The sequence below is a fragment of the Onychostoma macrolepis genome, chromosome 01 (assembly GCF_012432095.1).
Source record: "Onychostoma macrolepis isolate SWU-2019 chromosome 01, ASM1243209v1, whole genome shotgun sequence".
Lineage (NCBI taxonomy): Eukaryota > Metazoa > Chordata > Actinopteri > Cypriniformes > Cyprinidae > Onychostoma > Onychostoma macrolepis.
The window spans coordinates 37,994,027-38,011,839 of record NC_081155.1 but is presented as its reverse complement, the minus strand read 5'-3'; the positions used below and the strand labels follow the sequence as shown (position 1 = coordinate 38,011,839).

The following is a 17,813-nucleotide window of genomic DNA, read 5'->3' as shown; positions in this document are numbered from 1 at the left end:
TCGCTCAGGCCCAAAAACACACACTTACAACCTCCACAATATGAACAGAGAAAAAGACCCAAACATCTTTAGTGGACGGTACAGAGGGAGGAAGAGACCTTTCAGTAAACTACTCAGACATTAATGAGTCTGTCTCTCTCTCCCTCCCCACTCTCTCGTTCTTTCTTTATCTCTAATGATTTGGTTAATTCTCTTGAAGGAGACTTTGGCTCATGTTGTGCGAGTCGGCTGCCATTGCGAGATAAAATTTTGGCCTGCGTGTTCTAACTGGCAAAGACAAGACCCCGCAGAGGTCACACACAAACAGACGGACGGACGGACACACACCGAATCAACACAGCCTTGTGCCTGTAATTGAAAATGACAGGAAGAAACCTTCACGTTGAAACGAGGTGAGTAAATGTCTTCAAGGATGGACTTTATTACATGACAACACATGTAGACGAGGAGGAGAGGAGAGGGAGGACGATGCAAAAATGAACACACACAATAGCATTAATTCTCAAGGTGCTTGTAGGATTGGCCTATTATAGCCTGTCAAATATACAAAATAATTAACAGCTCACTGGTGTGAAACAAGAATATGTCCAACTGCTAATTGCGTAACCTATGATTGGGCATCTGAGTGAACTAGAGATGAAGAAATATTCGAAACTCAGTACAGATATAGCAAGTATACAAGCAAAAAAACGTATAGCCGCTCCAAAAATATACAGTAGTTTGAGTATAAAGCAATTTTATGCTGTCGAAATAGAGTCATTTGCTTAAGGGGGAATATTCGGTTATGCATATTCGGAGGTTGCTTGGTTTGAAAGTGACTTTTGTGTGAGCTGTGATTCATACATCACTACACTAATGACAATAGACCTTTTAGCCAGCCAAATTTCACTGAAATGTCAAAGTTTCTCCAACCGTTTGCTAATGTGACTTATATTTTCCATAAAGCTTAAGGGAACAGTTCACCCAAAAATAAAAATGTACTCACTCTAATATCATTCCAAACTATTTTTGTCCATCAAATGAAAACGATTTGGGTCCAAAACACCATTGGATTCCAATGACTTTCACTTACTGACTGGATGTTTATATGATAATGTGTATTACAGATACACAAAACAGGAAAGCGTTTTGTTGTAGTTATTATTTCATCACTACATAAATGCAGCTCTTGTCAAATTAACAACGAGCAGGAATTTCAAAAGGTGTGTATGTTTATCAAAACATTTAGTAGATTTGATTTTTTTTTAATATAAAAAGCAAATGGCTCTGACCAAAAGTAACAGTAACAGAGTTATTGCTTATCATAATTATTATTATTATTTCCATGCCAATTTGCAAGCAGATTCTAAACGTACCTCAGAATCAAATCGACTAAAGTCAGTATTGCCATCCTCTTATCCTACAAGGAATTCAGAACAATATTTTGAAAGCTGCATAGCAAGCTGTAATGTAATGAACCTTGTTATAATTTGGAAAACAAATAACAATCTACAACAGACAAATTGGGAGGAAACTTTCCAGTGGTGAATTTTTTTGAGGAGGGAGGTTGTTTAAAATTGAATGTGATAGATACTGACATACAGTAGATCTCCAGAAGAGAAACGACAGAATGAATGTCTTTTAAACTTCACCTTCTAAAGCAACAGCAAAGTCAACTCCTTTTATTGAGAACATCCTGACAAACACTCGAAGGCAGGCAGACATAAAGATGCAATACGCTGAAATAGCTAACAAAATACTTGCAGGGAACCAACAATATACAGTAAATAAAACATCATTTTTTACCACTATCAATAAGGCCTGCATAAAGACTATTAACATATTAATAGTGCATATTATAATCCATTATATGCCTGCTGTCACATGAAAATTGGTGCTAATCATGTATTTAATGCATATTCATTAAAGTATGAATATGAAAGCACTATTTAAAAATCCATATTGTGACATACAACAGATTAAAAGATGTAAAAGACATCGCAAAAGCAAAATAATCCATAAAGGATGCGATTTTTTATATAAATATGTAACGGTGGGGACCAAGGGTCTAAATTGAAAATCTGGGATTTATTTTGATTTAAAGATGGATATAAACAAAGAACTGGGAGTTTGAAAATGTACAACGTACTGTAAATGAAGAAATGTTTAAAATTTTGCAATATTATAGGTCACTGATCAAATTTGGGACATTGACCATGCTTTAACTTCTTTGTAAAGGTCAGATGTTTTAATGGATCATCAGGTTTTGCAGAAATTGAGTCCCTGACATTTTCTTCACAAAGTGTTTAATTTCAGATTAGATCATTAGCAGCATAATAATTTGTCAATTTGAAAAGAATGCAAAATGGAATTATTTTTTACTTTCAGATCACACTGTGCTGTACATAACCAATTAGATGATTAATTACATATACTTTATGGTTTTGATCGTGGAATCAGTGAAAATAAAGAACATATTGCTTATGTTGCACATATTGTTTATGTGCCCAGATTTGATTTGAGCATTCATGCATGATCAGCAACAACATATGAGCTTCGCTGCCTGCTTCTGATGTTAGTATACTTTATCATAACACCTCCTGTTCCATAACACCATCATGACCCATCACTCACCATCATAGCAGGCCTGCGTTTCATCAAATCGTTCCATTTGATTTGATTTGATTGAAACAGAAAAGCAGGGCTGTATAATACTCACAGCTTAATCAAAAATATTAAAAAAAGATCCCTTTAAAAACACTGTGGCTGAAGCAATATATCAAACACCAGATCCAGAGATGGCTGTAAATAACGTTGGCCATAAATCTCATCTAAAGATTAATGAGTATGTAATTTTCCAGATGTGTTAATCCTGATCTGGATATGTTTTAATCTTGAGGATTAGATGTTTAGGACAATAATAAACTCGAATGGATTACAGTATTCACAGTTAGTGGCAGCTTTTGAAAGGTTTTGCTGATTAAGAATGAAATCTGCTATATATATATGTTCTCAGAGAAATGACAAGGGCACTAACATAACACACTGCAGAAAATTCAGTCCGCCAGTGAGGTAAGAAAAAATAAACTCGATTCAAAATACATTATCATATTTAAAGAAATTAATTCCATTTTTTTTTCAGCAAGAACACATGAAATTAATCAGAAGTGACAGTAATGTTAAAATAAGGTTTCTATTTCAAATAAACGAAATTTCTATTCATCAAGAAATCTTGAAAAAATTTGTTGTATTACCGTTTCTACAAAAATATTAAGCGGCACAACTGTTTTCAACATTGATAAGAAAATATTTTTTTCTTGTGCAACAAATCAGCATATTAGAATGATTTCTGAAGGATCACGTGAGACTGAAGACTGGAGTAATGATGCTGAAAACTCAGCTTTGCATCACAGAAATAAATTACATTTTAACATATATTCAAACATGTCACAGTGCGTAGGAGGGAACGAGGGGATAATCTTCACAATAAGCAGACTTTAATAATAAACCAAAGAGAATCGCACACTGAAACAAGACGACAAACAAAGAACTCTGAACAAAACACTCTATAAGTACACAACTTAATAAAGGGGAAGACGAGACACACCTGTAATCAAATTGAACACAATCAGGGAACAGGAAGACCATATATGGGCATGGGAAAACATGAGGGAAAACTAGATCAAAAGGCACATGGGACACTTAGGAAACTAAACAAAACACACAGAATAGTCCATGGCGTGACAAAATAGAATACAGTTATTTTAAATTGTAATAATATTTCACTGTTTTACTGTATTTTTGATCAAATAATTGCAGACTTTGTGAGCATAAGAGACTTTCAAAATCATTAAAACACTTTTCTGACACTAGTAAATTCCTTTAGGTATGAAAAACTAAAACTGAAAAATATTGCTTGATTAATTAATTTTGTAGTGTACACACACACGCAAATAATAACGATCACGCTCACTCTTAATGATTTGTGCACTCTGCATAGTGTATGTGGCCATGTTGTGGTTATATTCAGAGAGATGAAGGAGGCCTTGAATAAAGAGAAGGAGAGCTAGAAAGGTACTAGTGGTATCTCTAGAGATACAGAGAGGCAGGAACAGAGATTCTGTGAGACAATTAAAAATGCATATGACACCAGGGACAAGTGTCTGATGAATTTAGTTTTAAACCGTGCATAATCAACATCTGGCACGCAAGCACTAACAAACAATGTAAACAGAAAGAACAAGAGGCAAGAAAGAGACACAGACTGTCAAAATACTTCTAAATGTTTGTTTAAGTGGGTGCACACATCATAGACAAGAATCTCATATTAATGATTTAGCCGCCCACAGACCACCCAAATCCAGATCAACCTGCTGCTCAAAACAAAAACTACAGTTAGGCACTTTTTCTATCTGTGGGTGGTTCTTGTTCAGAATAAGCCGCAGTATGAACTAGATTTTATGACCTGTCTGGTCTGCTGACTCAGCATTGTCCCTTTTCTAGTAAATTCTCTCAAGTGATCTCATGTCTATTTTTTTGGATTCCATCTGTTGGTTAAACTAGATTTTAGTAATCAAAAAGCATTGAACCCATAAAACGGTATTTAATAAAATAATTTTAATTGAATAATTTAATTGAATTAATGTAATAATTTATTGATTTTTTAAAACAATAATATGCCCCTGATTGTATTTATTTAATTATTTATTCATTCATTCAGTAATTCAGAAATTCTGTGATTCCATGTTTAAATTGTTGTGCATTTATGATTTAATGCAATTTTATTGTCAAAAATGGTGGCGATAAAGGTATACAACAAACAAAGAAAAATTATATATTTTTAAAAAGTTATTAAAATAAAAAATAATCACTTGTTTTATTTTTTGGCAAACAAAGTGCTGGACAACAGAGGTTTACTGTTAAAATGAAAACATTTCTTATAAATTCCTTATAAATAAAGATTTCATAATTTTAGTACTACTAATATTATTATTAATTTAAGAAGTACATTCTTCTACAGTAATATATTTGTCACAATTTCTTCAAGTTATACCAAATGTTTATTTTGACTGGTTGTCGTGAGGACCTTTGCGTTTCTGTGTGTATTTATATTTAAACAGCTAGTCTTTTGTGCTTTACTATTCAAAGCCACCAGTTCATATTGCATTTGATTAACTGCACAGCCCTACTTTTGAATTTTTTTTTTTTTAACTTCCCAATTTGCCTGACGTGAGTTTGGTATACTTTTGGATCTGAATGACGGTACTGTTGGAATTTTTGGAAGATTTTCAAGGGTCTCATCATTGGTGACCAAGTTACAGGAAATGCTTAGACAATACCAGAGAGTGCCATTCAGTGTTTCATTTATCAACAAATGATGGAGAAACTTTGTCTGAGAAAAAATTTAAATGGCAAGTTTATAAATTAAATCCAAATGGGACTAATAAAAAATAAAGTAATTTGCACTCTTTATATGAGTTAATTGTAACCAAAGCTAAAGATGTATCAAATATATAATTACACAGAATAGAATGAAATGTTATAACATCAAATTAGGCAAACCCCTTAGCTGTGTTAAACTTATTTAAATAAATTTCTTATAAATACAATGAAATCATCCCTTAAATTGCATGAATTCAAAATTCCTCAAACTTCTAAGGATTTATAAACAATTGAACACCTCTAACGTTCATACATACTAAACTACTAATAGTTCTTTATTTAAACTATTTAAATATATGCCTGCTAAAACCACAATTTACGTGTGAACACCTACAAATATTCATGAGATGCTACTCGCTCTCTGTCTGTCTCTCTCCAGATGTCATCGTCTGGTTTCCATCCTCTGGTCCAGATGGATGCCTACCCTCTCTTCCTGCTCAGCCTCACTTCCCAACACAGACAACATGTCGAGAGATGAGTCACAGACGAAACCACACACTTATACTCACAGAAGACAGCATGAGATGCTAAAAAAGTCAAATAAAGTGACATGCTAGCCTTTATTTCCATGGTTACATCGATTCGGTTGTGCTTACTCACAGTGACACTATGAAAGGTGTGCGTGCGAGTTATATGAGAGGCTCATCTTCAAGGTTTGGTGTTCTAACATCCTGACTTTATGACGCCACCTGTCTCTTATCCAGTCGAGTAGGTTTCAACTGAACACTGTGGGGACATGCCTCAAAATATTAATATTAATGTTGATATAGGCTTGCAAGTGACTATGTCCCTGTTGAAAAAAACAGCATATGCTGGTTAGGTATGTTTTGAAACATGGCAGCTGGTTTGAGCTGGTTTAAGCTGGTCCTTAGTTGGTCCTGAGCTGGTTATATGCTGGTTATGAGCTTGTCCTAAGCAGGAGCTAGTTGCTTAGGACCAGCTTAGGACCAGCATATGACCAGCTTAAACCAGCTGATTCCTGATTCCATTCCTGATATGGAAATTATATAATTTATGGAAATTAATTATATAATTTAATATTGAGAACAGTTGTGATGCTTGATATATTTGAGGAAACCGGGATACACTTTTTAAAAAAGATTCTTTGATAAATATAAAAGGTCAAAGCATTATACAGTATCTCACAGAAGTGAGTACACCCCTCACATTTTTGTAAATATTTTATTATATCTTTTCATGTGACAACACTGAAGAAATTACACTTTGCTACAATGTAAAGTAGTGAGTGTACAGCTTGTATAACAGTGTAAATTTGCTGTCCCCTCAAAATAACTCAACACACAGCCATTAATGTCTAAACCGCTGGCCACAAAAGTGAGTACACCCCTAAGTGAAAATGTCCAAATTGGGCCCAAAGTGTCAATATTTTGTGTGGCCACCATTATTTTCCAGCACGGCCTTAAACCTCTTGGGCATGGAGTTCACTAGAGCTTCACAGGTTGCCACTGGAGTCCTCTTCCACTCCTCCATGACGACATCACGGAGCTGGTGGATGTTAGAGACCTTGCGCTCCTCCACCTTCCGTTTGAGGATGCCCCACAGATGCTCAATAGGGTTTAGGTCTGGAGACACGCTTGGCCAGTCCATCACCTTTACCCTCAGCTTCTTTAGCAAGGCAGTGGTCGTCTTGGTGGTGTGTTTGTGGTCGTTACCATGTTGGAATACTGCCCTGCGGCCCAGTCTCCGAAGGGAGGGGATCATGCTCTGCTTCAGTATGTCACAGTACATGTTGGCATTCATGGTTGCCTCAATGAACTGTAGCTCCCCAGTGCCGGCAGCACTCATGCAGCCCCAGACCATGACACTCCCACCACCATGCTTGACTGTAGGCAAGACACACTTGTCTTTGTACTCCTCACCTGGTTGCCGCCACACACGCTTGACACCATCTGAACCAAATAAGTTTATCTTGGTCTCATCAGACCACAGGACATGGTTCCAGTAATCCGTGTCCTTAGTCTGCTTGTCTTCAGCAAACTGTTTGCAGGCTTTCTTGTGCATCATCTTTAGAAGAGGCTTCCTTCTGGGACGACAGACATGCAGACCAATTTGATGTAGTGTGCGGCGTATGGTCTGAGCACTGACAGGCTGACCCCCCACCCCTTCAACCTCTGCAGCAATGCTGGCAGCACTCATACGTCTATTTCCCAAACACAACCTCTGGATATGACGCTGAGCATGTGCACTCAACTTCTTTGGTCGACCATGGCGAGGCCTGTTCTGAGTGGAACCTGTCCTGTTAAACCGCTGTATGGTCTTGGCCACCATGCTGCAGCTCAGTTTCAGGGTCTTGGCAATCTTCTTATAGCCTACGCCATCTTTATGTAGAGCAACAATTCTTTTTTTCAGATCCTCAGAGAGTTCTTTGCCATGAGGAGCCATGTTGAACTTCCAGTGACCAGTATGAGAGAGTGAGAGCGATAACACCAAATTTAACACACTTGCTCCCCATTCACACCTGAGACCTTGTAACACTAACGAGTCACATGACACCGGGGAGAGAAAATGGCTAATTGGGCCCAATTTGAACATTTTCACTTAGGGATGTACTCACTTTTGTGGCCAGCAGTTTAGACATTAATGGCTGTGTGTTGAGTTATTTTGAGGGGACAGCAAATTTACACTGTTATACAAGCTGTACACTCACTACTTTACATTGTAGCAAAGTGTCACTTCTTCAGTGTTGTCACATGAAAAGATATAATAAAATATTTACAAAAATGTGAGGGGTGTACTCATTTCTGTGAGATACTGTATATAACGATATGTTTTGCTTTAAATTAAAGGTCTTTATGATACCAAAATTTTTGATACCATAGACATTTCATAATTCATTCTTGTCACCATTGTCAATATCTCGCACACACACACACACAGCAAAATACTAGCCTAAATTTAAATAATAAATAAAAAATCTAAGTAATCAAATGTATAAAAACACTGCATATTATTCAAAGTGTAAATTAAATATATATTTCTTCTTATTAAAGTTACAGAATTGATTTAGTCAAGAGCAGTGAGAGTTTTTCTCTCTTTTGTTGTTTGATTAACATGAATGACAGAATAGTCATGTTAATAATACAGGAATATTAGACTGCTGTCACTTTAAGAGCTGCTCAGATCCAATATACTGTTACACGTGTGTTTTCTTTCTCAGCTGTTTGCTTTTACTTAAGACTTATGAGGATAATTGCAGTGACAGGCATTTTGACGCATACAAGTCTGTGTATTTAACCATTCAAGGCCTATAACGGTCTCTCAGACAGCGAGCGGATATAGCGAAATGAGTTCTCTTGCATGTCATTTCTTCAGTGTTGTCACATGAAAAGATATAATAAAATATTTACAAAAATGTGAGGGGTGTACTCACTTCTGTGAGATACTGTACATGTTTTTACTGTTACTTTTGATCAAGTTAATGTGTCCTTCCATACTGATAAAATAAAATAATTAATGTCCCTACTTTTTGACAATTTTTAAATGGCAGTGTACTATGCATTTTTTTAATTATTATTATGCATCAATCCACTATTACTGCAACAAATGATCTCAAGAGATTCAATGCTTCATTTACTAAATTAAGTTTAATTCTGTTTCTGTTAGAATTCATTCCCTTCCAAACATCTATTCCTATGCTGTCCTATATCTATCTCCACCGAAATTTTAATATACCAGCAACCGAGAGTCGCCCCCTCCAAAAAGCTCCCATGTAGTATGGACATGCAATACGAACAAAAAAACCTTAAAAGCTCATAAACTTCTTAAAGGTCAATACAAAGGGACATAAAAATAATTCTAATGAATCAATTTAAAAAAAAAAAAAAAAAAGTGTTTTTTTTTTTTTTAATACCATCCTGCTGTCAGCTCTCTACTCATCATTTCTTTGTTCTTTCTCCTTCTTATGTCCTTGTCATATTCATTCAACTCAACACTCTGTTTGTGGAGTTTCAGATCCTTTAAACTACTTTCAACATCTCCTTTCCTCTAAATTTTTGATTAGAAAAAATGACATTTCTCCAAATGGTGGGTTTGACTGACAGTCGTAAACCTCCTGTCCCCTAAAACATTGCGGAGAAACTAATGACTTAAAGAGATGATTTTCACATGGAACACTTTCCTTACCCCTTTGTTCCTTTCGTTTTACATTCATTTGAAATCAGTTTTATAAAGGTCTTCTGCATGGTACTTTTATGTCATTGCACTTTAAAAAGTAGCTGGTTGTTTCAACAGAAAGGTATGAAAAAAATTCTGGCTTTAATTAAGAGCAAAAACAACTTTCTCCTTCGCTCCCAGTGGAAAGACGAAATTAACGTCCTTTAAAAAGCAAACTACAAAATGTGCCACACAACACGCACTAGTGTTTCTACAGCATACTGACAATACAGAGAAATGAGATGGTTGAAAATGTGAAAGGTGAAATGGAGGGTCAATATGTTTAATTTAAAATCACATCCACTTGAAAAAAAGTCAATAGTTTATCCCAGAGAGCCGATCTGAATAAAAAAAATATTACCATTTCACATTACAATCACACAACAAATAAATCCAAAATAATATATCTAATCTAATATCTAATAATTTTGCTTTATACAGCCACTGACAACCTGCATAACATTTACCATCGTACAGTCTCTGATAGGCCTGTTTCGCACATCAGCTGTGACATTTAACTGATAACGTTCTTAATATCACAAATGTTTTCATGCGACAGAGATGATAAGTTAACCTACAACATATCCGCATTCATTCTAAGCAACATTTTACTCATTAGCAGATTAAATAACTTTCATTATCAAGTCATTAACAAACCTATGATGCCTAACGATCAGTAGTTGATTAAAATATGAATATATATTTATATACATACATGCAAATATGTGAATTGTGGAGTTTAGTGACTATTTGACTGTACTTGAAATACCCAAAGATCTGTTGAACTACATATCAAAGTTTGTTAATCTTAATAATGAAAGTTTTAATACAGCGATTCCTAATTTTTCAATAGCTTTTAAACTATTTGAATCTAAGATCTAAGTTCTATTGAAATTACATACATTTCCAGTAGACATCATATATTGGAAAGCATATATATGTATAGTAAATGCTGCATAAACTTACTTGCTATACTCAGGTAAATGGAAGGGCTGGTTTTGTTTTCCCCATTACGTTCGTTAACAGCCTGTACATAATACCGACCCGCGTCTGCTGCCGCCGTCCCCAAAACCACAAGCTGATTGTCCAATGTTATTGCTCTGAAAGCAAAAGAGAAACACACAAAACACTTGTAAGAATGGTCAACAAGACTGTCCACTTATGATTTCATTTCCTTTCTAATCTCAGGGTGACCTGTGCCAAGTCAATTGACTTATTTGTAAAATTGTGCAAGGCAAAGTACTAATGAAAGCACATGAGCATTTTATTATTTTAGTTCTGGATGGTCTCATCGGCAAGAGGGCAACATGATAATTACTCCTTTCAGCACACGTTCACAAATCAATACATCACTGGACACAATGAAAAATGAACATGCACAAACATGTGCACACGTCCACTTACATTATGTGAGGTTTTTGCCACTTTTTGAACCGATATTTTTAGGGCAGGAAAAAATAACTCACTAAAGAAAAACACAACAAAATGAATAAGGAAAGAAGGGAGAGTGGGCTTTCATGTTCCTCTATGGTCTGTGTTCAATAGTGCTCTTGTGAGAAACGTCAATAGCGCTTTCAAATTTTCACACACACATGACACAATCACACCTTTGTATGAGGCAAGTTTTTAAAAGCACTAAGAGCTCCACACTTTAGTCACCATAACAGAAGTGTCACCGCCACAACTAGATGTGCCACACCCAGAGAACCTGCAGAAAGCCCGAGCAAAATTACAATCCTGTCTGTCAGAACTCCCCAGAGAAACAGACGGTTACTGAAAGGCCTTTTCTAAAAGTAAAGCACAAGGAAAAAGAAGAACAAATGCAGACAGCTGCTTATACATATCAACTTATCAACATTCAAATAATATAAAAAAAATATATACATAAACTTAAGCAAGCCATGTTGTCACACTATAAGGAGTGAGCTGCCACAATGAGACCTTTGACAGAGGTTTGAAAAATATATTCCTCAAAACGTGTATTTAAAATGTAAAATACTGTAAACTATGTAAAGGCTTCTCAGCAAAATTTGAAAACAAATATAAAATGCGATGAAACTGCAAAATTTGAAAGGGTAACACAAAATGACCATTACTTAGACTCAAAACATATACATTGTAAATAAAAAGACAATTTAGTGTGGTTTTATTGTTGTACCAACAGCTATAGCAAAATATGATAGACATTTTAGTTTGGAAGACCAAATTAAAAACAAACAAAAAATCTAATATTTAAAAAAAAAAGCATCTGAAACCAATAAACAAGCAGGATGCAATTATAGTTAAAGTGATACAGCCCTACAGCCTTAATAACATAAAATCAACATTTATTTATTGTTGTTTTCATCTAAGAAGGACATTATGCAACCCATTTAGTTGTCTGCAAGTTGTAAGAACTACTTTAATGACACTTTTATGGCCCTTTCATTGAAATTACATTGAAAAGAGTAACAAGCACTTTTCCTATCTTCAAAATTTCTTTATGGAAGAACATTCGGGAACATTCGGAAGTCATTCGGGTTTGGAACGACATGAGGATGAGTAAATGAGAAAATTCATTTTTGAGTGAACTATCCCTTTAACTACACAGTACAGGAGTCTCTGCTTACAGTACTTTTATGGTGAAGTTATAATTTCCATTATATAACCATAAAACGTAGTGAAAACTCCAGGTGGAATGACACCATTGGGATCGCACACTGTAGGGCTGCTGTTAGCCGACTCTTTCAGCACTACTTCAACTCAACCTCAATAATTTAAATGACATCTGAAAATAGAAGTGGTGTTGTAACAGCTCAAATAATGACAAAGATGATGAAGTGGAAAAAAAAAAAAACATTTGTCGTGACTTTGACATTATTCGTTTATGTAAGTGCACAGTTTCTCCACACCAAATCCTGACGCAATGGCAGACCTCCGAAACGCTGGCCAAAGCCTACAGTAATCTTCAAACAGAGGAGCTCAGTGTTTTAATGCATGAGCCACCATGTAATGTCAATAAAGTCCAGTCATGGGTGACTGTCCACATTTAAATATATAGAGCTCTTTCGTCGACATTTCAACGAGTGGGTTCATTTTGATTACTGGACACTTTCACACGCTAATGCATGTACGCATACACAGTCTCAAGGTGAAAGAGGAGGAACCATTAGGAACTAAGTAGCCTATACTCTGACTTCAATATAGAAGAGCTTTTAGGGCAGGAAATGCGAATCAGACAAGCAAACAAGCGGTAAGACAAGGGAGATAGAGAAAAGGATAAGCCCTGAGATATTTAATGGGCACTAGATGTTGTTCATATGGAGTTCAAGGTGAAATAAAGTCAGACGGTGAGCGAGAGACAGCGACAGGACAGACAGGGAAAGAGAAAGAGAAAAACCACATGAAAACGTCAAGAATAAGCGTTTTAATCTATCTCCTGTAAGGAAAAAAAATTCCCTTTGAACTCAGAGTCTTTAATTCCAGCCTCTCCATCCAGGGGAAAAAACGAGGGAAGGGAAGGGAAAATGAAAAAAGAGAAGTCTCACACTCAGTCCAAAATAAATCCACAGTGGAAAAATCTCAGCATGGGATGTTTTCACACTTTCAGCTTCAACTTTAAAATATAAAATATTCCAGGCCTTTAACTAACACTTTCAGGCTGGATTTAAGGGTGTGAGGTGAAGTTTGTTATGTTCTAGATTCATAGTTAATTTTACACATTGAAATAGATAGTTTATCCAAAATGAAAATTAGGTTATCATTTACTCATCCTCATGTTATTCCAAACCTGTATGAAATTCATTAGATCCCACTGACATACAAAAACAAACAAAATATCTTTTTTTAGTGTTTCACAGGCAGACAAACGGGCATTTTTGGATGAACTATCCCTTTTGGAGCCTTGTAAAAACATCCACTGTACTACGATGAAACATTTCTAATTTATAAGTTGCTTGCAATTTTGTCACAACAGACAGCCTAATTTGAATGGAAGACTACACTTTTCCACTACCAAATGGTTTAGTTACAGCGTTAACCAGCAGAAGATATCTGGACAATGCTAACTAGCCAAACCTTGGACCCTTGTCTCTTTTCCAGCAATTCTGAACATTAGTTTGTTTGTTGGAACAGCCCAGCATGTCAACATTTGGCTCAACCAATGGCGTGATTTGGGGGCTAGACCAGATGGCTTAGGGGCCATTCACACAGAAAACATTTTTGCTTTTCAAAATGCAAGAAGCAGGATAGCGGAATAAAAATAAAGCATTTTTAGAATGCTGCTTTATGTACAAGATGCTGCAAAAGACTAGACAGCAGCAGTTAAACACGTCCATCTAACGAATACCATGGGAGAATGAAAAAATGCATTCTGAGTTAACGGCCCCTTAGACATGCCAGATGTGGACAGTAAGAGCATTTGGAAAACCTGTTTGGAAAGAATAATTACTTTCCTGATTCTGATTTGTCCTGCTAGCGGAGCAGAAAAAAGCAAATTTTGATTTTCTTTAGAAATATACCAGCTGTAGCTTTGGCAGTGAATGAGTTAAACCATACACAGTCAGTGCAGATAACCAGTGGTGAAATTATTACAAGGTGGTGACAATAGGGGAAAATAGAAGAATAGAAAGCACCATGGGAAAGACAGACAGAGAAATGTTACATTTTAGTTTACAAGCCAGGAAACTGTACTTAGATGAAATTTGACTTGTCAAATTGCTCCCAAGATCACAATAAACATACCTGTACACACAAAAAGAATACAAAAATTTGAAATATAAAGATAGATAGAAGAAAAGCATATTGAATATTGTTTAGTCATGGAAATTATTACATCAAAAATGCTGTAAATTGGTCAAATATGCAACTGTATAGCTTTGGAGGACCTTCATGTGCCCTGGATAAATGCAGAAGGTGCTGAATTTCAGCAGTAAATGCTAGCCTACAATAACAACAACAGCAAGCATTTAGCAGGGATGTTGTTCAGTTCTTAATGAGGGTTACTGTTCTTGTGCATGGTTATTTTTGTGTTTATGGTTACAAAAATATTTAAAAGAGATGATGACTCGTGTGTGAAGGCGTATTGTTGGACCTTGTAGATGTCCTGGAGGCAAGGTAGGCTGCATTCATTGTATTTGTTTGTCTTCTTAAGGGGGTGTATGTTCCATCTGTGCCATTTTTTTAATTGTTGGTATATATACATAAGAAGCAGACATTTTTAGCCTGTGCATTGTCTTGCTGGTTCTTTACATCATGAATATGATGATTAACGTCAGGATGAAAAAATGGTATCACTTTACAGTAAGGTTCAGTTTGTTAATATTAGGTAATCTGTTTTTTAATATAGGTTAATGTTAATGTTTTAATATACTTTTGTCTATTCTTAATACATTTTATTTGTATAATACATGTTCTGGTGCTAATTTAATACAAACTAAATCTAAAAAAAAATTATTGGTATAAACACAAATTAACTAAAAGTCTATGGTCAGTATTTATTTATTTATTGAATGAATGAATGAATGAATGAATGAATGAACGAGCAAGCGAACCAACCAACCAACCAACCAACCAACCAACCAACAGAATTATTACTTATTCAGCAAGGATGCATTAAATTGATCAAAGGTGAAGGTAAATACATTTATAATGTACAAAAATTTCCATTTCAAATAAATGCTGTTTTGAACTTTCCAGTTATGAATGTCCCGGAAAAAAAAATGCATCACAGTTTAAACAAAAATATTAGGCAGAACATCTATTGTCAACTTTGATAATAAGAAGAAATGTTACTTAAGCACCATATCAGCATATCAAAATTACTTCTGAGCACTGAAGACACTGACAATATAATAAAATAAAAATACATTAAAATAGGAAACATTTTTAAATTGTAATATTTTACAATATTACTGTTTTTACTATCTATATATGAAATAAATGCAGCCTTTTTGAGTATACGAGACATTCTCCAAAGAGTATTTTATAGCTTTTCAAAACTTTTGAAAGGTAATGTAAATTGTTAAAGATATTGTAACTGTGCTGTTTGCGGTTGCCTTTTGCATTAACAAATGAATTAATTAGAAGGGAGAAAGGAAAAGCATCTTTATAGTGCCTACTTTGAACTGAAGTGCAACTGAACTGTCAGTGCAGTGTATTCCTGTGCAGCGCCCGACCTACACCAAACTGTTATGAAGGAAGTGCACCTTAAGATTATTGTGTAGAAGCTTATGACAGACTGAATTTCTCCAGGTTTCACTTAAAATACATCCTCTGTTGATCCTTCTTTATAACAGTATCACTGTTTGCTTCCCTCTTAAGGGCGCACTTAAGGACTCAATGGTGTTGACAGCTGAGCCACTGATGTTCAGGGTTGTGGGGGTTTGTGTGTCCTTCTTCCACAATCTTCACTGCAAGCTTCAGAGCAGTCAGCTTCAGGTTATTGTGTCACCACCAGGACACCAGCTGCTCAACATCCTGTCCACAGGCAGATCTGTTGCTGCTGCTTATGAGGCCACACTCTTAAAAATAAATTACAATTAGAGCCCAGCCTGATGCCACTGGAGAAACTTAAGTTGCACAAATAACTTTTTAGTTCTTTTTAGTTGTTGACTTCATCGTTCAAAAGTTTGGGTTAATTTTCAGTGGTGCAATTTTCAGAAGGATGCTTTTTGAAAATTTCCCCCTTCAGCTTATCAGCTTATTGCTTAATTTTTGACTTGTCCTGAAAGATTATCATACGCACATTTTAAAGTCTTGCCAGTTTAAGCATTCAAACAATTTTAAAACATTAAAGCATGAGAAGACACAAAAGGAAACCCAAAGCGTGCACACTGGTTCAGACTGCACACCATTATCGAACTGAGTTCTTTTTTGTATCTTACCACGCTTAAATGGACAAATGCAGACAATATTAAGTCAAAATGCTTTGGCTAGTACCCTCATAAGCACAGTCTTAACTGGGTTAAAATAAAAAGCCTTTGGGCATGAACAGATTCATGCGTTAGGTCTTAAAGTGACAGTAGCTTAATATACCTGTTTGTGTCATTCATGTTAACCAAAGAACAACAAATAGAAAAGAAAAAAATCACTCTGCTCAAATCTGATCTCAACTGAATAACTTCTTTAGCTTCAATAAATTTTAACTTGATAGTATTTTGTACCTGACTACTACTGTTAGACCTACCTAAGAACTTAAAGCACTTTTTTCTATTGTATTTATTTGTGCTATTGCTTGTAATTTGTTAATTTATTCTTATTTTATTACTGACTATTTACTTGTCTTTTTTACTTTTTTTTATTGACATTTTTTATTAAAATACAAGGTTACATAGGTTAAAAAAAAACAAAAAAACAAACAAACAATGAAAACAATAACTTTTTTTATTGTCATGTGACACTGAAGACTGGAGTCATGGCTGCTGAAAATTCAGCTTTGCCAATACAAGAATAAATCAAATTTTAACAGAGATTAAACTAGAAAACCGTTATTTTAAATTGTAATAATAATTCACAATTTTACTTTTTTTTACTGTACTTTTAATCAAATAAATGCAGCCTTGAAAGAATGAAAATGGGCTCCATGTTGCAACACTTTTTCCAGTGCATTTAACGCTTGGTTAAACTGGATTGTGGGTGATTAGCGTATATAATGCCAAAGTGTGCAATAAAAACATTGACAGCCAATCAGAATCCTCCCTAACTTTGAAGAATGTGAGCATTTTAAGCAGCACACAACATAATAAACAGAATGTTTTTGTGCATTGGAGTGGATGCCAATATACAGTAGTTATCATGAAATTATTTTTCTTGGTGTGAACGAGACTAGTTGCAGCAAGCCAAACTTGGTCAGTATGTTTTACTCAATTGTTTTCATAAACATGAATGTCTGAGAACGTTTGTGACAAATGGCATGTATGTGTGTGCATGTTTGGTTGGAAAGCCTAATGACACAGTGGTCCAATCTATGATGTTCTGCTATGCTAGGGAACCAAAGAGCCAATTCAATTATCACAATCAGGCAAAGTAGGAAGAGAAAACAGCAGCAAAAAACGTTCAAGTGAGGGAGGAATGGAGAGAGAGAGAGCTAGATGAAGGGAAGAGGAGTGTGTCTGCAGATCTGAAGTTCAAAGAGTAATCAAGAGGAAAGAGTGAACATGGAAATGAAATTTCATGCAGATAAGAGCAACAAGAAGACTGATTTCAACACTATTTTAGAAATCACATGCTTCAATTTATAG

The 17,813-nt window shown here is 35.3% G+C and overlaps 1 protein-coding gene across 7 annotated transcripts in view; it reads right to left on the bottom strand.

Moving 5' to 3' along the window:
• The window catches only part of sdk1b (sidekick cell adhesion molecule 1b), a 227,098-nt gene that overhangs the window by 108,706 nt on the left and 100,579 nt on the right, over nucleotides 1–17,813 (bottom strand). For all 7 annotated transcript variants that reach the window (XM_058789555.1, XM_058789548.1, XM_058789564.1 and 4 more), the window contains one exon: nucleotides 10,561–10,694. In XM_058789555.1, coding sequence (XP_058645538.1) covers nucleotides 10,561–10,694 — 134 coding nt within the window. The remainder of the gene's footprint in view (nucleotides 1–10,560; nucleotides 10,695–17,813) is intronic.